This window comes from Python bivittatus, unplaced genomic scaffold (assembly GCF_059951505.1).
Source record: "Python bivittatus isolate LINGU-HERP-01145 unplaced genomic scaffold, Pbiv_v1 ctg000080_np1212, whole genome shotgun sequence".
NCBI classification, from domain to species: domain Eukaryota; kingdom Metazoa; phylum Chordata; class Lepidosauria; order Squamata; family Pythonidae; genus Python; species Python bivittatus.
This window is the reverse complement of record NW_028277035.1, coordinates 59,722,487-59,743,633: the sequence shown is the minus strand read 5'-3', so window position 1 is coordinate 59,743,633 and position 21,147 is coordinate 59,722,487. Positions and strand designations below refer to the sequence as shown.

The 21,147-nt window shown below is 39.0% G+C and overlaps 1 protein-coding gene across 4 annotated transcripts in view; it reads left to right on the top strand.

Annotated features, from left to right (window-relative positions):
• ERC2 (ELKS/RAB6-interacting/CAST family member 2) overlaps positions 1 to 21,147 on the top strand; it is a 443,048-nt gene that overhangs the window by 86,822 nt on the left and 335,079 nt on the right. For 2 of the 4 annotated variants that reach the window (XM_088134786.1, XM_088134785.1), the window contains exons 2-3: positions 3,882 to 3,905; positions 4,461 to 4,877. In XM_088134786.1, coding sequence (XP_087990912.1) covers positions 3,882 to 3,905; positions 4,461 to 4,877 — 441 coding nt within the window. The remainder of the gene's footprint in view (positions 1 to 3,881; positions 3,906 to 4,460; positions 4,878 to 21,147) is intronic. The other 2 variants (XM_088134787.1, XM_088134788.1) reach the window with 1 other exon arrangement.

Sequence of the window (21,147 nt, the reverse complement as noted above, 5' to 3'; positions counted from 1 at the left end):
ATTGTGTCAGTTCCACCACCTACCAGTTGCATCCCTGCCCCTCATGTTGGTTAAGGCATCCTGTGAGATGGCAGGAGGTTGGATCTGAGATTAACCAACACTTCTTTGAGTGAGGGTGTGTTTTTATCCCCTCTGAAAGAGGTGTGGTGTGATCCGTATTCAAGAGGCTTTTGCTTGTCTGACCATTTTGGATAATTTTAGACCTGCCTCTAGGTCTGCAATTCCAGAGAAGAGGAAGCAGATTATTTGGACTGCTGGCAGCTGGGCTTTAGGCCAGGATATACTATGGAAACTGCGTTAGTCACACTTTTGGATGACCTATGGAGAAACCAGACCAGGACCAGCCTTCCTGATCCTTCTTGATCTCTCAGCAGCTTTTGATATCTTCAGCCACATTATCTTTCTGCACTGCCTCTGAGGGATTGGTGTGGAGGGCACTGTTTTGGAATAGTTCTCCTTCCTAAAGTCAGTTCCAGTCAGTGATGGTAGGAGAGGAGAGTTCTGCTCAGACACCCCTACTTAGTGGAGTGTCTCATAGTTCTCTATTCTCTTTACTTCTTTTAAACGTCTACATGAGTTTAGTGTCATCAATATTCTGATCATATCCTGTTACACATAGGGACTTTGTTATTTTACCTAACAATAGTGTCCTGGAATCCCTGCTGTTTCTGTTCCTTGGGCTTGCCTACTTTGAAGGGCTGACATCAATCTTGAAAGAGTTTGTCTTTGCCAGCTTATACCAAAGAAAATCAAGGCGGTGTTGTTTTGACTTTCTTTCTCATGCTCTCCTCTTTCTCAGGACCGAATAGACATTTTTCTTCCCATTGCTCTCTTCCCTTTCCCAAGTTTGGATCTATATTGTTTTATATGAGGCTATTCTCTAAAAATGTCAGGCCGATTTATTGAATATTATTTGAATTAATAAGTATTAATTAAAAGTAATGATCTGTAAATAAGGCATGCCATTTCTAAAATTAATTGAGCCCCATCTTCATATATGCACACAAAGTATTGTCTTGCACATAGTCTGTTTTGTACATATACATATACATAGAAAAAGTATGGAAATCTATGGAAATCAGGTCTCAGCCAACATAAACCTTGCAGTGCTTGCTTGAGGAAGTCCCACTGAGTTCTGTCGCTCTTAATCCAAGTAGGTTTGCTGAGCACTTGCAGTGCTGTTCAGCCAGTATGCTAGCCTCTTTTCTCTGCTATCCCTTCTAGGTATTAAATAAGTGCTGAGTGAGCGCTGCAGTGGAGAGCCTCTTGGTCCATTGACCTCCTGATTTGCATGGAAAATCTCCATGTATGGAAGGATCTTTCCACTGCAGAGCTGAACCTCTAAATATGAAAGGTGACAATTAGAAGGTAAGGCTAGTGTTCTTCACTTCATCTACTTGAAACAACCCACTCAATGATTTCCTCCCATTATTTTGTATTTCTGTTATTTTCTTTGCAACAAATGGAAGATGGGTTTAGTATGTCCCTCCCTGTCCCTCTTGAAGTGAAGTAGCTTTTCCTCCTCTCTTGCCTCATTTCAGCCACTTGCTTGTATTGTTTGCACTCGGTTACTCATTTTTAACAGTGAAGGTTAAGACACCCTTTCACTGGTTCACAGCCTATTTGGAAGACCCAACCCATTTCTTTTGAGTAAATGTAACAGTTGCATGCACATCTATGTAGTTTTCTGGAAAGGGACTATGTGTGCATGTATGCGTGTGCTAGTATCCAGGGATATAAAAGTGTATGTACCTGCATGCATGAATAACTAAGCTAGGAGTGGAGCTTGTGTGCATAGATATTGTGTGCTAGGAGCAGGTGGGAGGGAATAAGTGTGTAAGTGAGGAGAGAAATGTTCCTGAAAGAGTAGAGAATATAATTTGAAGGAATGATTTTGTATGTTGCAGCTCAAAGGCAGCATCTGCCTTATATTCATTATCTTAATCAAATGACAAACCTTTTAGTTTCCTTAAGTTGTCCTTCTCTGAAATAGACCATTTTGTGACTAGTTGCATCCACTATTTTGGAACTGGGTACCTGACTTGTGGAAACCATGTTGTAATATTTAATGTCTGCATAAGTATGATCAACTTCATCCTAAGTGTGTTTATGTGTTGCGTGGGGGGTGGGGGTGGGAATGGGGAAAAACAAACACATTTTGACAGGAGGAATGTACAAGTCTTTTGAGGCACTCCTCAGATTCGCAAGGATTTTTCAACCTAGGTTAATAGTGTAAAACAATGCTGTGCATTCCGGAAATAGAATTCTGTTAGTAATTTTGTCTATAATTGTGCTCTATCATTTAACTGGATAATGGTGGGGTGGGGAGAGGATGCTCCTTTTGTTTTTTTCTGCTGTGCTTGCCATACTTTTCCTAATAACAGAAAGTTTTTATGTAATTGCTAGCTGGTTTTGGGAATTAACTAACAGCAAGCATTAATCTTTAAATAAATTAACAGTAACATAGGTTCCAGGTGTAACCCTTACACTCAGTATTCAGCAAGAAGATGCTACAAGTCAGAATGTAGCACAATGAGGTTTGGGATCTTCCTGCAAGAAAAAGCCTAAGCTGGGACTCTGTTAATGTACGTTAAGCAGATGACAATAAACACACACACACACTTTTTGCTGTTTTTCAAAACTACGTTTCACAATAAAAAACATCCACAATCTAGTCTGTATAATCAATTCTTAAACATGAAGTTAATTTTAAACAGCAAGTGTATAGTAAGCAAAATGCAATCTTAAACTACCAAGTCTAAACACATAACATAGCCTTGTCATTGTTGAGCTTCCGGAGGTCCCTTAAGACTTGGTTATGCCAGCAGGCCTGGGAACACCAGGGGATGGGGGAATTGGTGAGGTGGCTCCCTTATTTTTAAATTCTTTTATTCTCTGTTTTATTTTGCTTTTTATATTTTTAATGTATTTACTGACTGTTTTTAGCTCTGTAGGCCACCCAGAGTCACCTGTGGTGAGATGGGGAGCTATATAAATTGGTTTAATAAGTAAATAAATAAATAAATAAATAAATAAAACAACTAGCCTGAAAATAAACACTGTTTACAATTAGTGTTCAGTGTTCATTTGCCAGTGTTTAGTATAATTATGTGGCATGCCAGCTCTTTGTATGAAGGAGGAACGTTCAACCCAAGACATGTATTTTGAGATAGTACTGTATTATCATAGGAGAAAGTACCAGATTGTACTTAATATGGTTGAGGACTGGTAACAAGAATAAATAGTTTGGTCAATCCATGAATTATGACTTGAATCCAAAGATGTGGTTCTGGATCCAAAAAGTGTTTTTTGCATACCTGACAGCATGTGCTGCATGAAAAAGTGAAATAAAATTCAAAGACTTTTTTCATCTGTAAGTGGAGCATCTGTGGGGGTGGGGATAAAAAAAAGTAAAGATGGCAGCCATAACTGGGTAGATGAAACCACACCTTTCCTTTATGGGGCAGGTCTTCAATTGTGCAGTCCCTCTGCCATCTTGACTTTTCTGATTCCCACACCCCATGGATACTCCTGCCTGCTATAAGTTGTTGCAATTAGAAAATCAGGAATGATGATTACAGATCTATCCATTAGCACCTGCAGGAGCATGTGTGTAATAGTGTCAGAGCTGATTTTTGGAACGTTTCCAACCCAACTTCTTTTGGTCCTGTACGCAAAAGTACATTTTTGATTGCATGAAGGGGGGTGCATGTGCTAATACAGTAGAATTATAATGCTACTGCATAAGCCAATACTGTTTTCTTTTCTGCTGGGGTTGTTTTATGTTAAATTTAGTTCTTTTGGTTGAATCGCCTTTGCTTGCATCTAAACTTTACGTTGATTTTGCTTCATTTTTTTTTTCCATTTCTCATGCTGTTCAGTTTTTGGATGCCAGGAGAACAAAGGTTTGTTCACTCTTTGCAATCAGTTTGCTTGCAAAATGTAGCATTTCGTGATGTGTGATTTTGCCTATTTCTGTAGCTGCAACAATCCTGCTTAGTAAAGTGGCTCATAGATTTCATTAGCAGCCTCATTTTATAGTTTAACTCCTCTACTTTCATACGGAGTGATTAGCACTAATCACTTGCACAGTTGCACTGTATGAAAATGTCTAAGCTTCTTCTCCTTCCTCCACCCCAACCAAACCTGAATACTAAGGCTTTTTAGATACAGTGTTTGGTTATGGAATGCCAGTCTTTGACATTTACATTTTTAATGCTGTTCTTTTCCCTTCCTTGTCTTAGGGTTTGTTGTTCACTATGAGTCATATGTGTAATTTGTAGTGTCTCTGTTTTTCATTCATCTCTCCATGGTTTCTAACTGCAGCCAAGAAGCATCATAACAAATAATATCACTCCCATGTGTAGATTTTCACCAGAAATTTTAATAATGATTGGAACATTGCCTCTTTGTAAATGTGTTGAACAAATTTTTATTTAGATGTTTCTTTTTCATTGCAGCATCTTCAGCTAACAATTCAGGCACTCCAAGATGAACTTCGAACCCAGCGAGACCTTAACCATCTTCTTCAACAAGAAAGTGGTAACCGAGGTGCTGAGCATTTCACTATTGAGCTGACAGAGGAGAATTTCCGAAGACTTCAAGCCGAGCATGACAGACAGGCAAAAGAGTTGTTTCTGTTGAGAAAAACCTTGGAAGAAATGGAGCTGAGAATAGAAACCCAGAAACAGACGCTCAATGCCAGAGATGAATCGATCAAGAAGCTTCTAGAAATGTTGCAGAGCAAAGGGCTGCCATCCAAAGGGATGGATGACGAAAATGAAAGAACTCGAAGGATGGCAGAAGCGGAATCTCAGGTTAATCATTTAGAAGTGATTTTAGACCAGAAAGAGAAGGAAAACATACATCTTAGAGAGGTAAGGAAACCATACTCATTTTGAAGAGAATTCAGCTGTGGTTTTTGCACAGTCTAAAATACAAATGGAAACAGGATAGTTGTAATCTTATTTTCTTTAATAGTTTTATAAGTGGTCTTACTCTCCAATCCTCTTCCCAAGTGGCAAGTGAACATAAACATTTGAAAGTGGTCCCCATGCTTTGGCAATACCATTTTTAACTTCTGGCTTGCAGTTCTGTGGAACTTAACTGTAAACTATTATATTTTATGTGAGTGATGTTTATATTGGGGGGGGTGTCTCTGCATGTCATAGTACACCTCTTTCCTCACACATTTTATAAAGTTTATGCAAAACAGCCAGCATTAGAGCTGAATTCTGGATCCTAGTTATGTTAACTGAATGTTGCATCTTCACTTACATTTACTGAAGGGAGAATTTTTGGCCCTTTTCTACTTCTTGGGAAGGTGATTTTGCATTTCTTTAAAACACCTTTTCTATCCGAGGCTTAGTGCTCTTTTTACAGTATTCCCTACCAAATATTGATCTTGCTTAAGGGTTTGCTGCTGATTTTTAATAGTGCAGCCAAGGAGGATCCAAAGATCCTCAAAAGAGGGGTTGGGGCTGAATACAAACTGTTGATCATGGGTTAAATGTGGGCCTACTGGACTAGGGAGACCTAAGAAGAATATTTTCATTTTCACATGCAGTTCCTCTTCCAGCTGGGAATATCTGCATGTGCCCTATTGAAGTTGGCTTCAGCATATGTATAGCCCTTAACTGGATTTGGATCAATGTTTTTATCCGACAATTCCTGTGATGACATGCTTAATTCTTACAGTCCTAATTTCTGAAAACTTTTTTCTAACAAGAGCTAACATTTTAATTAAATCGTAAACCACTGTAATTATGATATCATGGTGTCCTGCAGTCATGTGATTGCCATTTGTGAACTTTACTGCTGGCTTCTGACAAGAAAAATCAGTGGGGAAGCTGGTAGGAAGTTACAAATGGCAATCATGTGACTGTGGGATGATGGCAACTGGGACTCTCAGAACTGCTGTAATAAATTGATACGGTCACATGACATCCTGCTTTACGGCTATATCGCTTAGCGATGGAGTTCCTGGTCCCAGTTACTGTTGGTAAGTGAGGATTACTTGTAAAGAGAAAATATAGGCAGAGGAGCCAAGCTGGTTTTAAATTGTGTAAATTAGAAATTTATTTATTTTATTAAATAAATGACTGGGTGGTTAACAAAGAAAAACACATTTCATCTAAGTTTCCACTGTGAACAACTTGCAGGATTTTGTATTCAGCCAACATCTGTGATTAAAGGCGATTTTTCCAATGTTTATAGTAAGCTATTATTTTTTGTATCAGTTTTTCCAAACTCCTTTAAAAGAATTTGGGGATGTGATTTATGACTTGAATAGATGACATTGTAATGCCTTCTGTATCAAACTGTTCTTAGAATTCACCACTCCAATATACAGAAAATTGGAGGTCTATAGTATTTTGACTCTAAGTGGGAAAGGTGCCCTAAAATAAAGTTTTAAACTTACTTCATAAATAATATCATACTTGTCCATATGTAATGTATTAATCAAGCTGTTTCAACTTTATGTTGGAGCCATTGTGGGGCTATGAGTATATAATTTCATCTCATTCATTCAAGCTGACCTTGTTCTATAACGACAACATTTTTGCTGAATATTTTGTTGAAGTTGCAAAACTCCCACAACAACTTCTACTTTAAATTCTATCTTTATTGGGGCCTATGTGTCAACTCTCCACAAAAAGTTAATTCATTTCCTATTATTAGTCCTGGAAATTAGTTAAGGAAGTCAGGGATGGCAAAATCTGGGTCATGGCACAGATGAAGAGAGTGACACAACAACACAGAACATTGCAACACACATTGTATTGGGAATGTTGGGAAGCCACCTGTTATGTCTGCATGACAAATCTTATTAGTATCATCTCTACATTTTTCTTTTTAAAAAACTAATTTTTACTGTTGGCAAAATACGAGGTAATTCTTCCAGCTTAATTATTTGTTCTTTTTTAAAGTAGAGCTTTTTTTTCTGTATGCATCAGTAGGAGAGAACTTTTAAGTTAATAACAACAGAGATGGGTTGATTGCTCTTGATTGCTCTTGATTGGTCAGCAGTGTTATTGCAAAGTAGATGGCCCAGTTCAGTTTAACAATCAAATGAACAATTGTTTTATCCTGATTATTTTATTACTTTACTTGCATGATATTTTTTGGGAGAAAAGATCACCTCTTCGCTTGAGGAAAATATAGCTAAAGTCTTAGTGCCCTGTCATTAAGAAAAATGTTTAATAATAATAATAGCCCAATAGTCCAACCCCCCAAAGTCGCTTTTAATGAGATAGGCGGTGACAAATTTGATATATATATAAATAAAATAAAATATAAATATTATTAGTTTTGTGATTAACGTGAATTATTAATATTAGGAGAATGGAATGGTCCAAGCCAGTACTACTTATAGACTATATATAATCAGCTTATCTGTTGCTGGCTTTAATATTTTTGGGTTGGATACCAAAGAGGGTGTACAGGGGAAGATGCCAGGATAATTACAATTAATAAAAGTTTAATGAAATTCCAATATTTACAACATTGGAGAGATTCCTTCCTCTGTGGTGAGACAAAGTAGTGGTGAGGTGGAAATTTCATGGATTCGACTCACAAAGGGGTTGCTTTCACTGGATAAGTTTTTATAGCCCTTCAGCCTCTTTCAACTGGATTTCAGTTGCCCAAATTCTCTTATTGTTCTCATTACTGAGAGGGAATTGAAGATCACCCTCTGGAGCAGTGTTTCTCAATCTTGCCAACTTGAAGACGTGTGGACTTCAACTCCTAGAATTCCCCAGCTAGCATGGCTGGCTGGGGAACTCTGGGAGTTGAAGTCCACACGTCTTCAAGTTGCCAAGATTGAGAAACACTGCTCTGAAGGATGCCCAAGTTGAGAGGCTATATTTGGATTACTAATAGCCTGTCCTGTTTTCAAGGCGCTCAGAGATACCACAGCTTTTTGAGGTAGAGTAGGATGAGTGAGTAGGATGAGTTTTCTCAAGGCCTCCCAGTAAGTCTTATAGCTCCGTGGGAAACTTCGCCTCAGTTTTTCATGTTTGTGTACAGCAATCAGTTAAATAATTTAAAGCAATACATGTAATAAGCATCCCTGTTTCAAAATATAGGATTCCTGATTTTCATTCTCAAATATTGTTACACATTTCTCTGATGTGATTCTTAAAGAATACTTTTCTTTTTTTAATCATGTGGAAATCTAGCACAGATGTTTATTATTACTCTTTCTTAAATGTAGTGACCCCACATGCTTTAATATAAGTACCTTAAGGATTTTTTTAAAAAAATTATTATTACTGCTGTTAAAATCTTGGCTTTAGCAAAGTCCTGCTAAATCTCTAGTAAAGTTTAAGTTCCAGCAAGTACTTTATACGTATACTCTCGTAATCTATCTCTGAATATGCTCTTGCACATTTAATACATTTTCACTAAAATCAGAATATGATGTCATCGTTCTGTACAGTTTTTAACCCAGGCCGTTTGTGAAAGCTGTTTTGTTAATCTGAAAAATAGGGTGATGTATGTAAGTGTATAATTATAAAAGTACCCATTTTAAATGCTGGACAGCTTAAACTAGAAAAAGCTTTGCTTCTCTCTCTGCAGATAAGCAACTGAAATGATGGGGACTGATAGTAGGACTGTTGACATGAATTATTTATGGCAAAGTTTTTAGGACTTATTCATGGAATAAAATTTCTTCTGTAAAACAGATGCTTTGCAGACATTTTGTGTTTATTGTAAATGCCTTTCACTGGAGCCAGTTATAATTTACTAAGGAAACCTTTTATCAACCCCAAGCATTTCTTTCCCCTACTGCTTTGAGAAGTTAGTTACACAGATTAGCAGCCACCCCCAACGCCAGCCTCTTTATTAGGTTCATTTTGACTTCTTTTAGACCACCTCACAAATTGAGAAGAGTGTTTGAATGTATCCCGAGTTGGTATGAATGTAACTACATGAACTCAATATCTGGGTATGTAACATTTCTTTCTCTGTGCATACATGTGTGCGTGCGTGCTATGAATACCATCCTGTTGTAAAGGCAATTATGTTTTATTAAAATTCTGTGTATAAATTAAAATATAATATTTTGAACTGACTTGGTAGGTGTGGAGGAGGCTTTTGTAATCTTGGCATGGACCCCAGACAGGAAAACATAGATTCACTCCAATTATATTTCTGAAAACAGTAATTATATTTAAGGCTGGCTGAAGGCATTTTTGCTGCCTCAGGCCCTGCCGCAGCCAAGATACTAGGCCCAAACACAGGACAGGCTTCTTTGCTACCTGAGGCCCAGCATGCTACAAGTGCCTTCCTCTTTATCCTTTATGGTGGTACAGATACAAATACAAAAAGTAAGTTAAACAGCTAAAAATGTACTGTACTTTTGCAACTAATGTAGATGGAGCTAATACGGAAAATAACGTCCGATGATCTTCATATTTAGATTGCAATCGTTTTTATAATGTATACACAAAGTTGTTTGGGCTCACTTCATGCTCTTGAAGAACATACTGTCACGTTTGGTGATTTTGTTGTGATTTACTTTCTCCTCCTCAGCATTTTATTTTATTTATTGATTAGATTTGTACACTGCCTGACTCCCAGTGACTATGGATATCGTACTATGCAGACCAGTAAGACTACAGGTAGTCCTCAACTTACGATCACAATTGGGACCAGAATTTCTGTTGCTAAGCAATGTGGTCATAGAGTGAGATGTCACGTGACCGCATCAAGCGATGGCAATCCTGGCACTCCCTGTTGCACCCGTTAAATGAATTCCACTGGTCGTTAGCCAAAGACTCACCCCAATCCATGCCATTCTGGGCTTGGTCTCTCCCAGCTCTGAGCCTCAGTAAGGTAAGGGACTGCCTCTAACTCCTCCCACCTGCCTATCTCCCCCCCCATCTCTGCCCTTTTGGCCGCCCTGCACCCTGCCTTGTGGGGTGGCAAGTAGCCCCAGAACTGCACAGCTCCACGCCTGGGAAAGCTGCAGCTGCCCCAACCTAATCCCAGCCGCAGTTGCCCTCGCCACCCAGCATTCTGAGACCCTTGCCACCCTGCGCTCCGCCACCCCAGCTGACTTTTGTTATCTTTTTGCTCCTGCTGCTGATGAGGCATACCCAGCCTGGCTGCTGGGCTGGGATTGGGCTTTACTCTGCACTGTGACTCAGGGGCTGCTTTTTGCAGCCCCAGAGCCATGGTGCACCAAAGTCCCTTTGTGCAAAGCCCAGGCACAGCCCAGGAGTGCAGCTCAAAAGGGGCTTTTTGGCATGCTATGGCCTATGGCTTTTTGGCCTGTACTCTGAGGTCCCTGCGGCACTTGACTCTGCTGCCCCAGCTGACCTTCGCCTTCTCCTTGCTTCTGCTACTGACAAGACATGCCCAGTCTGGCCCTTCCCAAGGCAGCTGCTGGCCATATGACGCCATCTTCCCCAGGTCTTGCGAGGAAAGGGGAAGAAAGCCTCATGTGGCAAGTGAAGGTCAGCTGGGGCAGTGGAGCGCAGGATGGCAGGGGGCCAAAAGGGCATAGATGGGGGGAGATAGGTAGTAGGGGGAGTTGAAGCACCCCTGCAGTCATAAGTGTTGGGGAGCTGCCAAGCACCTGAATTTTGATCACATGACCGTAGGGGCCTACAAGATATGTAACTTCAGGGTCCAGTCATACGTCTCTTTGTTCAGTGCCACCGTAACTTCAAATGGTCATTGAATGAATGGTCATAAGTTGAGGACTACCTGTAATGAGCATAAAACTGAGCTTAGAAAGGGCTATGATCAATCAGGAAAAAACAACAATAACCCAATATTAGAACAAAGTTGAGATCAAGACCAGAGATGGCCTTGCCAGTTGAGACATGAAATTCTGAAATCTAAAATATGTAAGTTCAGATCTAATGGGAACCCATCAGTTAAATACTGAAGATGGGATAATACTGGGTCTGCTTGGTGTCTTCACTTTCAGAGATTATGTGCCTATCCTACTTGCAAACCATTTAGCACATAGAAGCTTTCTGGACTTGTACACTGAATAGCAGTTATGTAATTCTCCATCGCATTTGAGAAAAGCATCCTAGCACAAGGAAACACCCCAGTTCTTTCTTGCAGCATTCCCTGCTTGTGCTTCCTCCCTGGAACATCCCATTCTCTGAGGCAATCTGGTTTAGGAAATCCTGCCTTTCAATAAGCAGATGGTGTGTAGGTACCTAAAGAGAGATGTGGAAGGCTATGCAAGGAATCATGCTAGTAACAGAATAGGAGATAAAAACTGCTGATGTAGGTAATTTAAATGGCAGGCAGGCAAAGGCAGATTAAACAGAAACTGTTGGATGTATGCTCCATTATAAAGACGCTCAGTGACATCCATGGACCCACATAGTACTTAAAGGTTCTCAGATGTTATGGAACAGGCTTTGCAGAGAACAGTCACAGTCTTGGTCCTCCTTTAATGTCAACCTTCCTTGGTGAGCAACTCATATATAAAGCACAATCATGTTGAAAGGACTTCACTTTTTGGCATTCATACATTAAATTCTGTCTTCTTTACAGGCAAAGCCAATCAATCAGTTACTGTCTTATTTTGCCCTTTAAGCATATGATAACAATGACTTATAATCATAATCATAATTATTTAAATAATTAACAATTAAATTATTTTAATTACTTACTGCATTAATAAATTAAATTAATAATAAAATTATTTAAATAATTATAACAATCAATTAATTGGATGTTTATAAATAATTAAAATGTTATATGATACTACTAATAATAACTTATAATGACTGTCCTTTCTATGTGTTTGTAGAACCATCTCACATTGCATCTGAGCATGCCCAGATCCTTAGACTGATGGCCCCCAAACCTTCCCCTCCCCACCTGCCCAGCTGCAGAAAGACAAGAGAAGTTATTAGCATTCCCCCCCCCCTTGTTTAGTTTTCTTCTCTTTTCCTCTTTTTCTTTTTTAATTATAGGAAGTTAAAGCTAATTAAAGGTTTAATCTGTTTTATTTAAACTCATGTCAAAAAGTGCTGGGGAATTATGCTGCAAGTGGGTGCAAAAAGGAGATGAGGACTGCATGGGTCTGGTGGCTGTGGGTTGCTCATCACAGCATTTTAGTTTGAAGAAGGGAGGCGGTGGGGTCCAATTCTCCCCCCAGCAAAACGTGGAAGCAGAAGATGAAACTCATTGCATGCTTTCATGCCGTCCTGGAAGCAGAGCATTCTTAGCTAATAGCTAAAAGCCACCATTCCCTGCCCCAAATCCAAACTCAATGATTTATGATGACTTTATGTCCATTCTGAGGGGGGTTCATGTGCTCTTCCTTATGGCTGCATTAACTATGCCAGCAACATTTCTGCTGCCCCAACAGCTGGTCTTTCACAAGGCTTGTAAATGGTCCTGTGCTTATAGCTTTACTGCAGGCCAATTTCAGGACAGCAGTTGGGGTATTTCCGAACCAGCTTTATCAGACAAAATACCCCCATCCCTGTCCTGGGTGGGCTTTGGCAAATATGGGCAGGTGCCTGAGAAGAAGGGATAGCCATCTTTCAAGTTGCCTGAGTGACAGGTCACTGGCAAAGAGGTGCTCTGCTCTGGTAACCTATCACTTGGACTATTTCTGTAAGACTAGAAACCCTGGTCAAAAACTGCCCAGCTGACAGCTGTTTGGGCAGAAGGGGCTTCACTTCTGCTTCATCCTTGTTCCATCCTTGATCCACTGGCCTGGCAGCCATGCTATTTTTGGATGCAGGTTTGCTAGTCTTTCTGTCACTGGGTGGAATGGGAAGCTGGCAGCACTCTTGACAATTTCACCCGTTTCCCCAAAATGGCACTTCCAAAGTAATGAAAGCAGTAGGAAGCATGGCCATGTTAAATCCATTGTTGGCATAAGCAGTAAAAAATCTGTAATCCATTCTTTTGGAACACCAACAACATACACCTAGCAGAACCAAGCTCTCTTTCCTAGTTTAAATTGATTTTCTATGCGAGAAAATCTGCCTATTTTACATAGAAAGAAAATCTTTCTATGCAAAGCCATCTGTTGACCTTGGGCCAGTCACTCTCTCTCAGCCCTAGGCAGAAGGAAATGACAAGCCACTTCCGAAATCTTGCCAAGAAAACTGCAGAGACTGGCCCAGGCAGTCACCAGGAGTCAGCCCTGACTCGAAGGAACACACATATGCAAGACCACTGGTCTTGTTTTTTAAATGCAGATCTACCACTCTTTCAAAAGACCACAAAATGCAAGAAAACTAGAGCCATGTCTAGAAGAAGTCAGCATAACGCTGAGTGACACTTTGCAAAGCATTGGTTTAGCCAGTGTTTCTCAATTTCAATGACTTTAAGAGGTGTGGACTTCAACTTCCAGAATGCCCCAGCCAGCACACTTCTTAAATTCACTGAGATTCAGAAACACTGGGTTAGGCAATCTGTGGAAGCAAACTAAATCTGTCCTGGAAACTAAACCAAAAGGGCTTGGAGGGCAGTGACCAGTAATTGGAGGGGAAGAGCATGACTGAAACAGTTCAAAGTGGCCAATGGGAACTGGGCAGATCTCAATCCCTAAACGTGTCATGATTAACCTTATCAATGAGGCATCATTGGATGTTTATAAGTCAAGATTTTTGATAGGAGAAGAAGTGTTAGCCCTACTAAGTAGACCAGGCCCAAATCAATAATAGAATCCTGCAAGCCTGATTGTGCTCCTCCTCCTCCTCATAGTTCAATAAATTAAGGAGGTCTCTGCCAGAGTCACTTCCAAATGTTATCTTGTAGTTCTGGACTTAAGAAATGGCAGTAGACAAAAAAAATCCTGCAATGGTTCCTGCATCTCTCTGTCAAGGGCATCTTCCTTAGTCTCTACATGAAAAAAACCCCCTATAAATTATAAAACTGGGACTATAAAACTAAATCCCCCAGTGTATTGGGGATGAAGCAAAGACTTCATCATGAAGACATATTCTCTAAGCACAATTAGTGGTGCATCTTTATGCTGTGAGAGGTGAGAATGTGTTCAGGGTTATTTATTTGTTTGTTTGTTTGTTTATCCAATTTATATGGCCACCCATCTATCCAAGAAATGCTGGGCAGCAAATAAAATAAAAACAAAGAATTTCATGAAGCAAAAAAAAAAGAACTAAAACTTCAGTGAGGCTCAGTAAAACCACAACGCCATGATAGAGCTCCCATGCTAACATCCCAACCGCAATGCTTGGGGGAAGAGCCAGGTCTTCATGACCTTGAGAAAGGCCAATAAAGTAGAGGATGTCCATTATCAGTGGGGAGATTGTTTCATAAGGCAGGAGCCATAACAGACAAGGCATGTTTCCAGGGACCTGCAGGATGACACTATTTTGGAGTCCCTGGGGTTCTCTGAGCTTGGTTGTTTTCTTGCAAACGTTTCATTACCTGGCTAGGTAACATCTTCAGTGCTTGAAAATGTTTGCAAGAAAAAAACCAAGCCCAGAGAACCCGAAGGACTCCACAGTTCAACCCTGAGTTACATACATTCTCTTCTATTGGTGACACTATTATACTGATGGCACCCAGAGTACGCCCACTCTGCCGGATTTGGTGTGGTGGGCAGAAACCAATGGGGGGAGGTGGTCCCACAAGTAACCTGGTCCCATGCCATGTAGGGCTTTAAAGATGACAACCAGCACCTTAAATTGTACCTGGAACCCTGCTGGTCACGAAGCAGTGATGTTATGTCTTCTAAATAAGGCAGGACCTGTTCTTCCTGATCTACCCTTGGGTGTAGGAAGCTAGAAGAAGCTCTGCTGGATGATTTCTGACAGGTAATAGGCAACATAGTTATGTTATACTCTTGTTTAAAATGTTATTTTATTCACTTATATAATTTTTTTTTAAAAGTACCTAAAATGTTTTAAATAATAATTTTAAAAAGTTACCTATGTAATATGATTAGAGGTTATGAAGACTTTGCTCTTACTGTGTATACTCTTGTCTGTGCCCAGCATAATTATAATTCAGTATATCTATTTAGTATAATTTATTGTATAATTTAGTATTTCTATTTCTTTGTACCATCAGGCAATTAACTATTTCAACATTAAAAGCCAACTTGGAAACATACACATAGAAAAATAGCATATTTTACTAATAAAAATATGGGATATGATCCAATCCTTCTGAGAGTTTCACACTGGAGAGAGAGAGTTTAATCAACAAGTTGAGGGGAAGAGAATATGGAAAAAAGAAAATTAGGTGACTTAACTTATTTGTTAGCTTTCTACTCTCCTTCTTTTCTCATCTGTCAGCCAGTGGGAGTTGACATTACATTTGGAGTATGTGCAGCAATCACGTATCGCTTGTGCTGCTTACACCAGAAATACACATGGTTCAGTCAAAGGATGTGTCCAGAGAAAGGGCAGATACCATCAGACAATGCTGGTTGCAATGGGGATGGAGAATGGTGTTTCCCTTCTTCCCTGGACATGGAGGGAATGCTTGCTTCCCCATCTGGGCTCAGTTGGCATTAATTTGGGTGCGGGGGTGGACAGGGAAGAAAGAGTGGAAATTACTACTATTTCACTTTGCTTCTCTCACTGCTTGCTCACCTAGAGATGGCATATATATACTGTAGGTTGCAACAGCGTTGCAGTAAAACTCCAGGGTTTGGCAGTGGCCTCGCAACTGATATGGCTTTGAAAGGAACTCCTCTTGCTGCCCAGAAAATGAGTAATTTTATTGTTTGATTTGATTTGTATTCTGCTTTTTGCCCCAGGGTCTTCTGCTGTACCTTTCTTTTCCTACCCTGCATCTCACTACCTTCCAAATACACATTGCCAGCGCATGTAGCTGTCCTTATCAGGACCTGCAGCATAATGCTTCACTTCTATTGGTACCGCATATGGGTGTCTAACGCTTCAGAAAGCATGCAGATGGGAGAAATGTGCATGTAGGCAAACCTCCACCAAGGAGCACCTATTCTTTCTACACGAATGCCTTCAACAGCAGACCCTGCCTACCAGTGTCAGATACAAATCTCCAATAAACTGCACAGATGGATGGAAAATAGCTCAACAAAGCGGCCGAAAAATGATATGGCTAATGCTCATGGATGCTCACCTCAGACTAAACAAATACCAGCATAACTTGCGCCTCAAGGAGCAACTGAAACAAACCATTACCCCAAAACACACAAAAATGTTGACAACCTCCATCAAGACTACATCTCTAAGACAAGCTGAAAAAAAGGAAAAACAAAACTCCAAACCAAACTGCTCAGACTAAACCCCAGAAGCACAGAGGTACCTGAACCCGAATGGATAGTCAACCTGTCCAGCCAGCCACTATCCACCGCAGAACACAGTATCCTCCAGAAAGGCCTCAACTATAACATGGACAATGCTAGTCAGTTTGAATTCTTTGCAGCCTTAGAAGCAGCATTTAAAACCACAGGACTTGTCACAGAGACCCAAGAAAACATCACAGACAATCATACCACAGACCAGAAGAACATAGAATCAGAACCAACTCAAAGCAGAGGACAGAGCAGCCCTCAAAAATGTAAGGAAGGACCAAACCATCATCATCTTCCCAGCAGACAAAGGCTGAACCATGGTTATCATGGACAGATGACAATACATACAAAAAGCCAAAGAATTGCTGAAGGACAAAGAAATCCAGTAAGCACCAACCCAATACAGAAACTAGACAACCTGATCAAGAGAACCGTTAATGACCTAACCAAGAAACATCAAATCACAAAATGATCCCACCCGATACACAACAGGCCCCAACTCTTCTCACCTTTAGGAAAACCATTAAGACCTGACTCTTCCCCCAGGAATTAGGGGCCAGTTGACTGGTAGTCCCCCTGGGGTTGTTTTGTGGTGGGCTTGGTTTTCCATTTTGCATTTATATATTGTCTGTTTATTGTTATATGGTTTTCTTTGTTTTTTCTTCTTTTTGATTTATTGTATGTTTATGCAGTATGCTACCCAGCTTCCCTGCCTGGAGTTGGGGTATTTCTCTGTTTTTACCCAGTGAATATTGTGTGTGGTATTTTTCAGTTACATTGACCACCAGGAGGCACCTGACTGGTTTTATCCTTTATTGGGTTTCTTCAGACATAGATAGCCAGATGTTATTCTCTGGGGTTCAAACCCTCTCCCAGGCATTGAACTCACAATTTAGATGACTTTGTGCAGTGCACTAGCTAGCTGTAAGCTATCCATTCCTGGCACTCAGTGATTGCAGATATATGGGGGCATGACATAATGGACACCTGTAGCTCTCTGCTCTAAGAGCTTAAGGGAAAGTGGGCTGTATATGTATATATTGCATATTGTGACAGATGATCAAAGGTGATCTTAGTCTGTCTCATGGAAATGAGTGTACTTGTGCTTACTTTTTGCAACAGAAGAAAGTGCTATAATTTTTGCTAAGATTCTGAATTGCTTCATGCTCCGGTATATCTGTGTAGATGAGTTTTCTCTTTTTGTATGTAGGCTTGAGAAATGGAAAAGGTAATTAGTTTCCTATCTAAAAACATGCATGCATGCATGCATTCATGTATGTATGCATACATGTTTTCACCTCTCCTTTTTAATGAATCCAAATCCTTAATTCTTCCAAATACTGTTCTGTTGTGTTTCAGTAGACAAATTTAAAACCCTGCACAGACAATCTAGGACTTGTATCCAACTACTTCAGGTTCACTAGTTAATGGATTAAAAAAAAAAAGACATTAAGAAGCTGTATAATTGCCAGCACATACAATATCATGGTTCAATATCATGTTGTTTTTTAAATCTTGAATTACCTCCTGCTGATTTTCTTCTTGAGATTCAGCACTTATATAGAAATACAACCTGCACAGTTGAAGCTTTTGAATTCTGTGAAATTAGTTAAACCCTAAGCTTTTTCTTACAGTATAATCTCATTTATCAAAATGCAGTGGAGAAATATTTGGATCAGGTGAGTATTATCTACAGAGAGTTATGCTGACATTTGCTTGCCTCTCACTGAGAATACTCTGGATAACATCACATCTGAAGCTTTGGCTTTGAATATTTAATCCTAGATAAATGAGAAAATAACTTCATAATATGAAAATGTATTTTGCAAACATTTTTTACTACATTGTTACATATCTTATGCAGCCAAGCCTTTTAGTAGGATTAGTAATACTTTTTATTCTCTTTTTATTATATTGCAGAATGTTGACCACCTTGATTTTGGTAGGAGTAAAAAAGCTGGAAATGAAGTAAAATAAAAAGTTTACAATGACCAATAGTGATAAATTTGTTTAGAAATAAATATACATAATTGGAATTATTTGCTAGTATGGTGATGGAATAAGGATTAGAGTGTGAATTATTTGCTCTGGTTTTTGACCTATAAGGAACACCAGTTCTAGAAGTGGGGGTTTCATTGTAGAGGTGCCCCCAATTGCCACCTGGCAGGAATATATTGATGAAGAATCTATAAATGGGGTATTCTGGGAAGAGAGCTGTTTATTTTGAATCTGCTGGATCCAAACATTGTTACTCTGGTTAGTCTAATATGGGCCAGTCAACCATGCCAGCCATGGAGCAGGCATAGTTAATTTATCCCATACTGCTAATGGGGGAAGGGAAAGAGCAATCTAATAATATCAGGATTTTCACATTGCACATTTTTGGCCTTGGCCAACATAAAGTGGTAATGTTGGAATGTGCAAGAAGATATGCCAACATTATTCCTCCCCAGCCCCATAATAATTTGCTCTATATGTGTGTTTAGGATTAGGAACGTAGCCTAAAGGTATGTCATTACCACTTACCGTTTTAGGTTTAGCAGCTATGTGACTGTTTTTCTTCCCCTGCCCCAAATATCTTTTTCCTTTTCTGTTTATTTTTTCTGTCTTAATTATAAGAGGAGCAGCAGCAGCCTATTGAAGATTTTGGATCAGGAAATAACTGGTTGATGAAAAAATAAATTCATCATGAAACATTTAATACATTCACATAGACATATATAAACAGATGGTATGACTTGGGTTGTATTTCAGACATGGATTTTCAGTTTAAGGTCCTCCCGGTAGCTTGGATTATGGTTTTAAATCAATTAAAATTCATCTTTTCTTACCAAGTGGATGTCCAGTGAGCTTTTTTACTTCCTCGGAGGCAAAGGTTAAATTGATCTAAGTGTAAATAATCATGCATAGCGCAGCTGATAGTCTTGGTACAGCTGCAATTATATATATTCACTAGATGGCACTATTGAATGAGGATTGTAAGATTTCACGCTTTTTCAGCTGAGCGAGCCATAACTCCCCAAACCCTTGTAATATGTGATTTCTAAGAACTACTTCTAGAATGTTAAACTGATGGGTGATTTTTCACAGGGACCTGGTTACAATTTGATCCCTGGTTGCAAAAAGTCCTTCTCTCTTCCCTCTCCATTTTTTCTTTTTTTTTAGAATTTATCTCCCCTTCTGGGAACATTTAACTAGAATTTAGGATCTTAAGAAATGAAATTGCTACATGAAATTGAAGCATCTAAATTAAAAATAAATAAAGTTGCCCCATAATAAATCTGTCGTTCGGTTGTAGCAGATGAAAATTGTATTCCCCCAAGCCTCTTCTCCTCCTCTCCTGAGTATGAGTAGAGCAGTGTTTCTCAGCCTTGGCAACTTTAAGATGTGTGGACTTCAACTCCCAGAATGCTGGCTGGGGAATTCTGGGAGTCGAAGTCTACACATCTTAAAGTTGCTAAGGTTGAGAAACACTGGTGTAGAGCTTGTAGCCTTAAGGGAGTAGATAAAAAATCAATTTAAGACAAGTGCTCAAATTTGAGCAGATACATTTTGTGAAATCAGAATGTTCCAAAGCTATTTTTCTGTATTCAGCTAAAACTGTAGTACTAGTGCTATAAAACCAAACCAGATGGCACATTATAGAGCTCCAGAACCCTGGAAAAGCCTCACAGAACTTGTTTGGCTCCAAAAATAAGCACCTGCAGATGTATCACTGCAGCCCAGTGATATTTTATTTCAATGAAATACCTCTTAACCCTAACTGCTCTATAGTATATTTATTTTAAAAATAAGATTAGTCTGAGTTAAATTTTAAAATAACTATTGTTAATTGAACAATAGATTTTTTTTTCTGAGTTTATTTGATGGAATCAGTAGTACTTCAGAGGCAATAATAATAAGTTAATTAACTTACTTAATAGTAATGTATCAACGATAGCAAATATTAACAATATTACCAATTACTGAAGTAATATTTTGAAACAGGAATTCTAAAACTTTTTCTGGGCCAAAACTCCATTTTGGCTTTTTTTGTGGAGCACTGTATATAAAAATAGTCAGGCCAGGGTAAAAACTATGTTTGATTTAATTTATGCTCACCTTTAGTTACAATTAAATATAGTTTACTCTCAATCCTGTTTTGTCAGATTAAAAATTATGATCTGTAACAACTTTTGGAGAACTCAGGAGGTCACATCCAAAGATTTGGGGGGTCCATATGTAGCCCTGTTGTGCTCTGCTTCTTTAAGGACAACAATATGAAAATTTAACAGGCCTTTAAACATTGAAGTGATTAACAGTCGGTTTCTTGCTTGTCTGATGGCATTTTCTGATGATCAGTGAGAACACTGATAATATTAAAATCAAATGGATAGTAGAATTCTGTGATTATTGATGAAACAGTACTATTGTTTTTTTAAACAGAATGAAAAGGTGAGTTAATTAAAAACATTGGGCCAGTATTAAATGATTATGTAGGAAGAATTACTGCAAAATCATGTTCAAGGATTTTTTTTAAAAAAAAATATGATTTTCTTCTTCAGATGACTGTATTTTATTCCTCTTAGAGCAATAAATTATATAACCCTTGTGATGATTTCACAATTGTGTAAAAATTAGAACACATATCTAACCATCTTAGGATTTGATAGTCAACAGAGGGAGTCAGTGGTTAGGTTATAATGGCATTTCCAGAAAAAGGATTATAATATAATTGAATGTGTATAAGAAAGGAGGCTACAGGCAGCCCAGCTGTGGTGTTTAAATTGTAGGGCAAGGAATAAATGTGAAATTTGTAGGGAATTTCTAGGATAATAGAAACATATAGGCAGCATTAGAAAATAAAGAGCATTTAAGCCTCCTCCAGGACAGTGGATTTTCAGAGATAATTGGCACAAAAG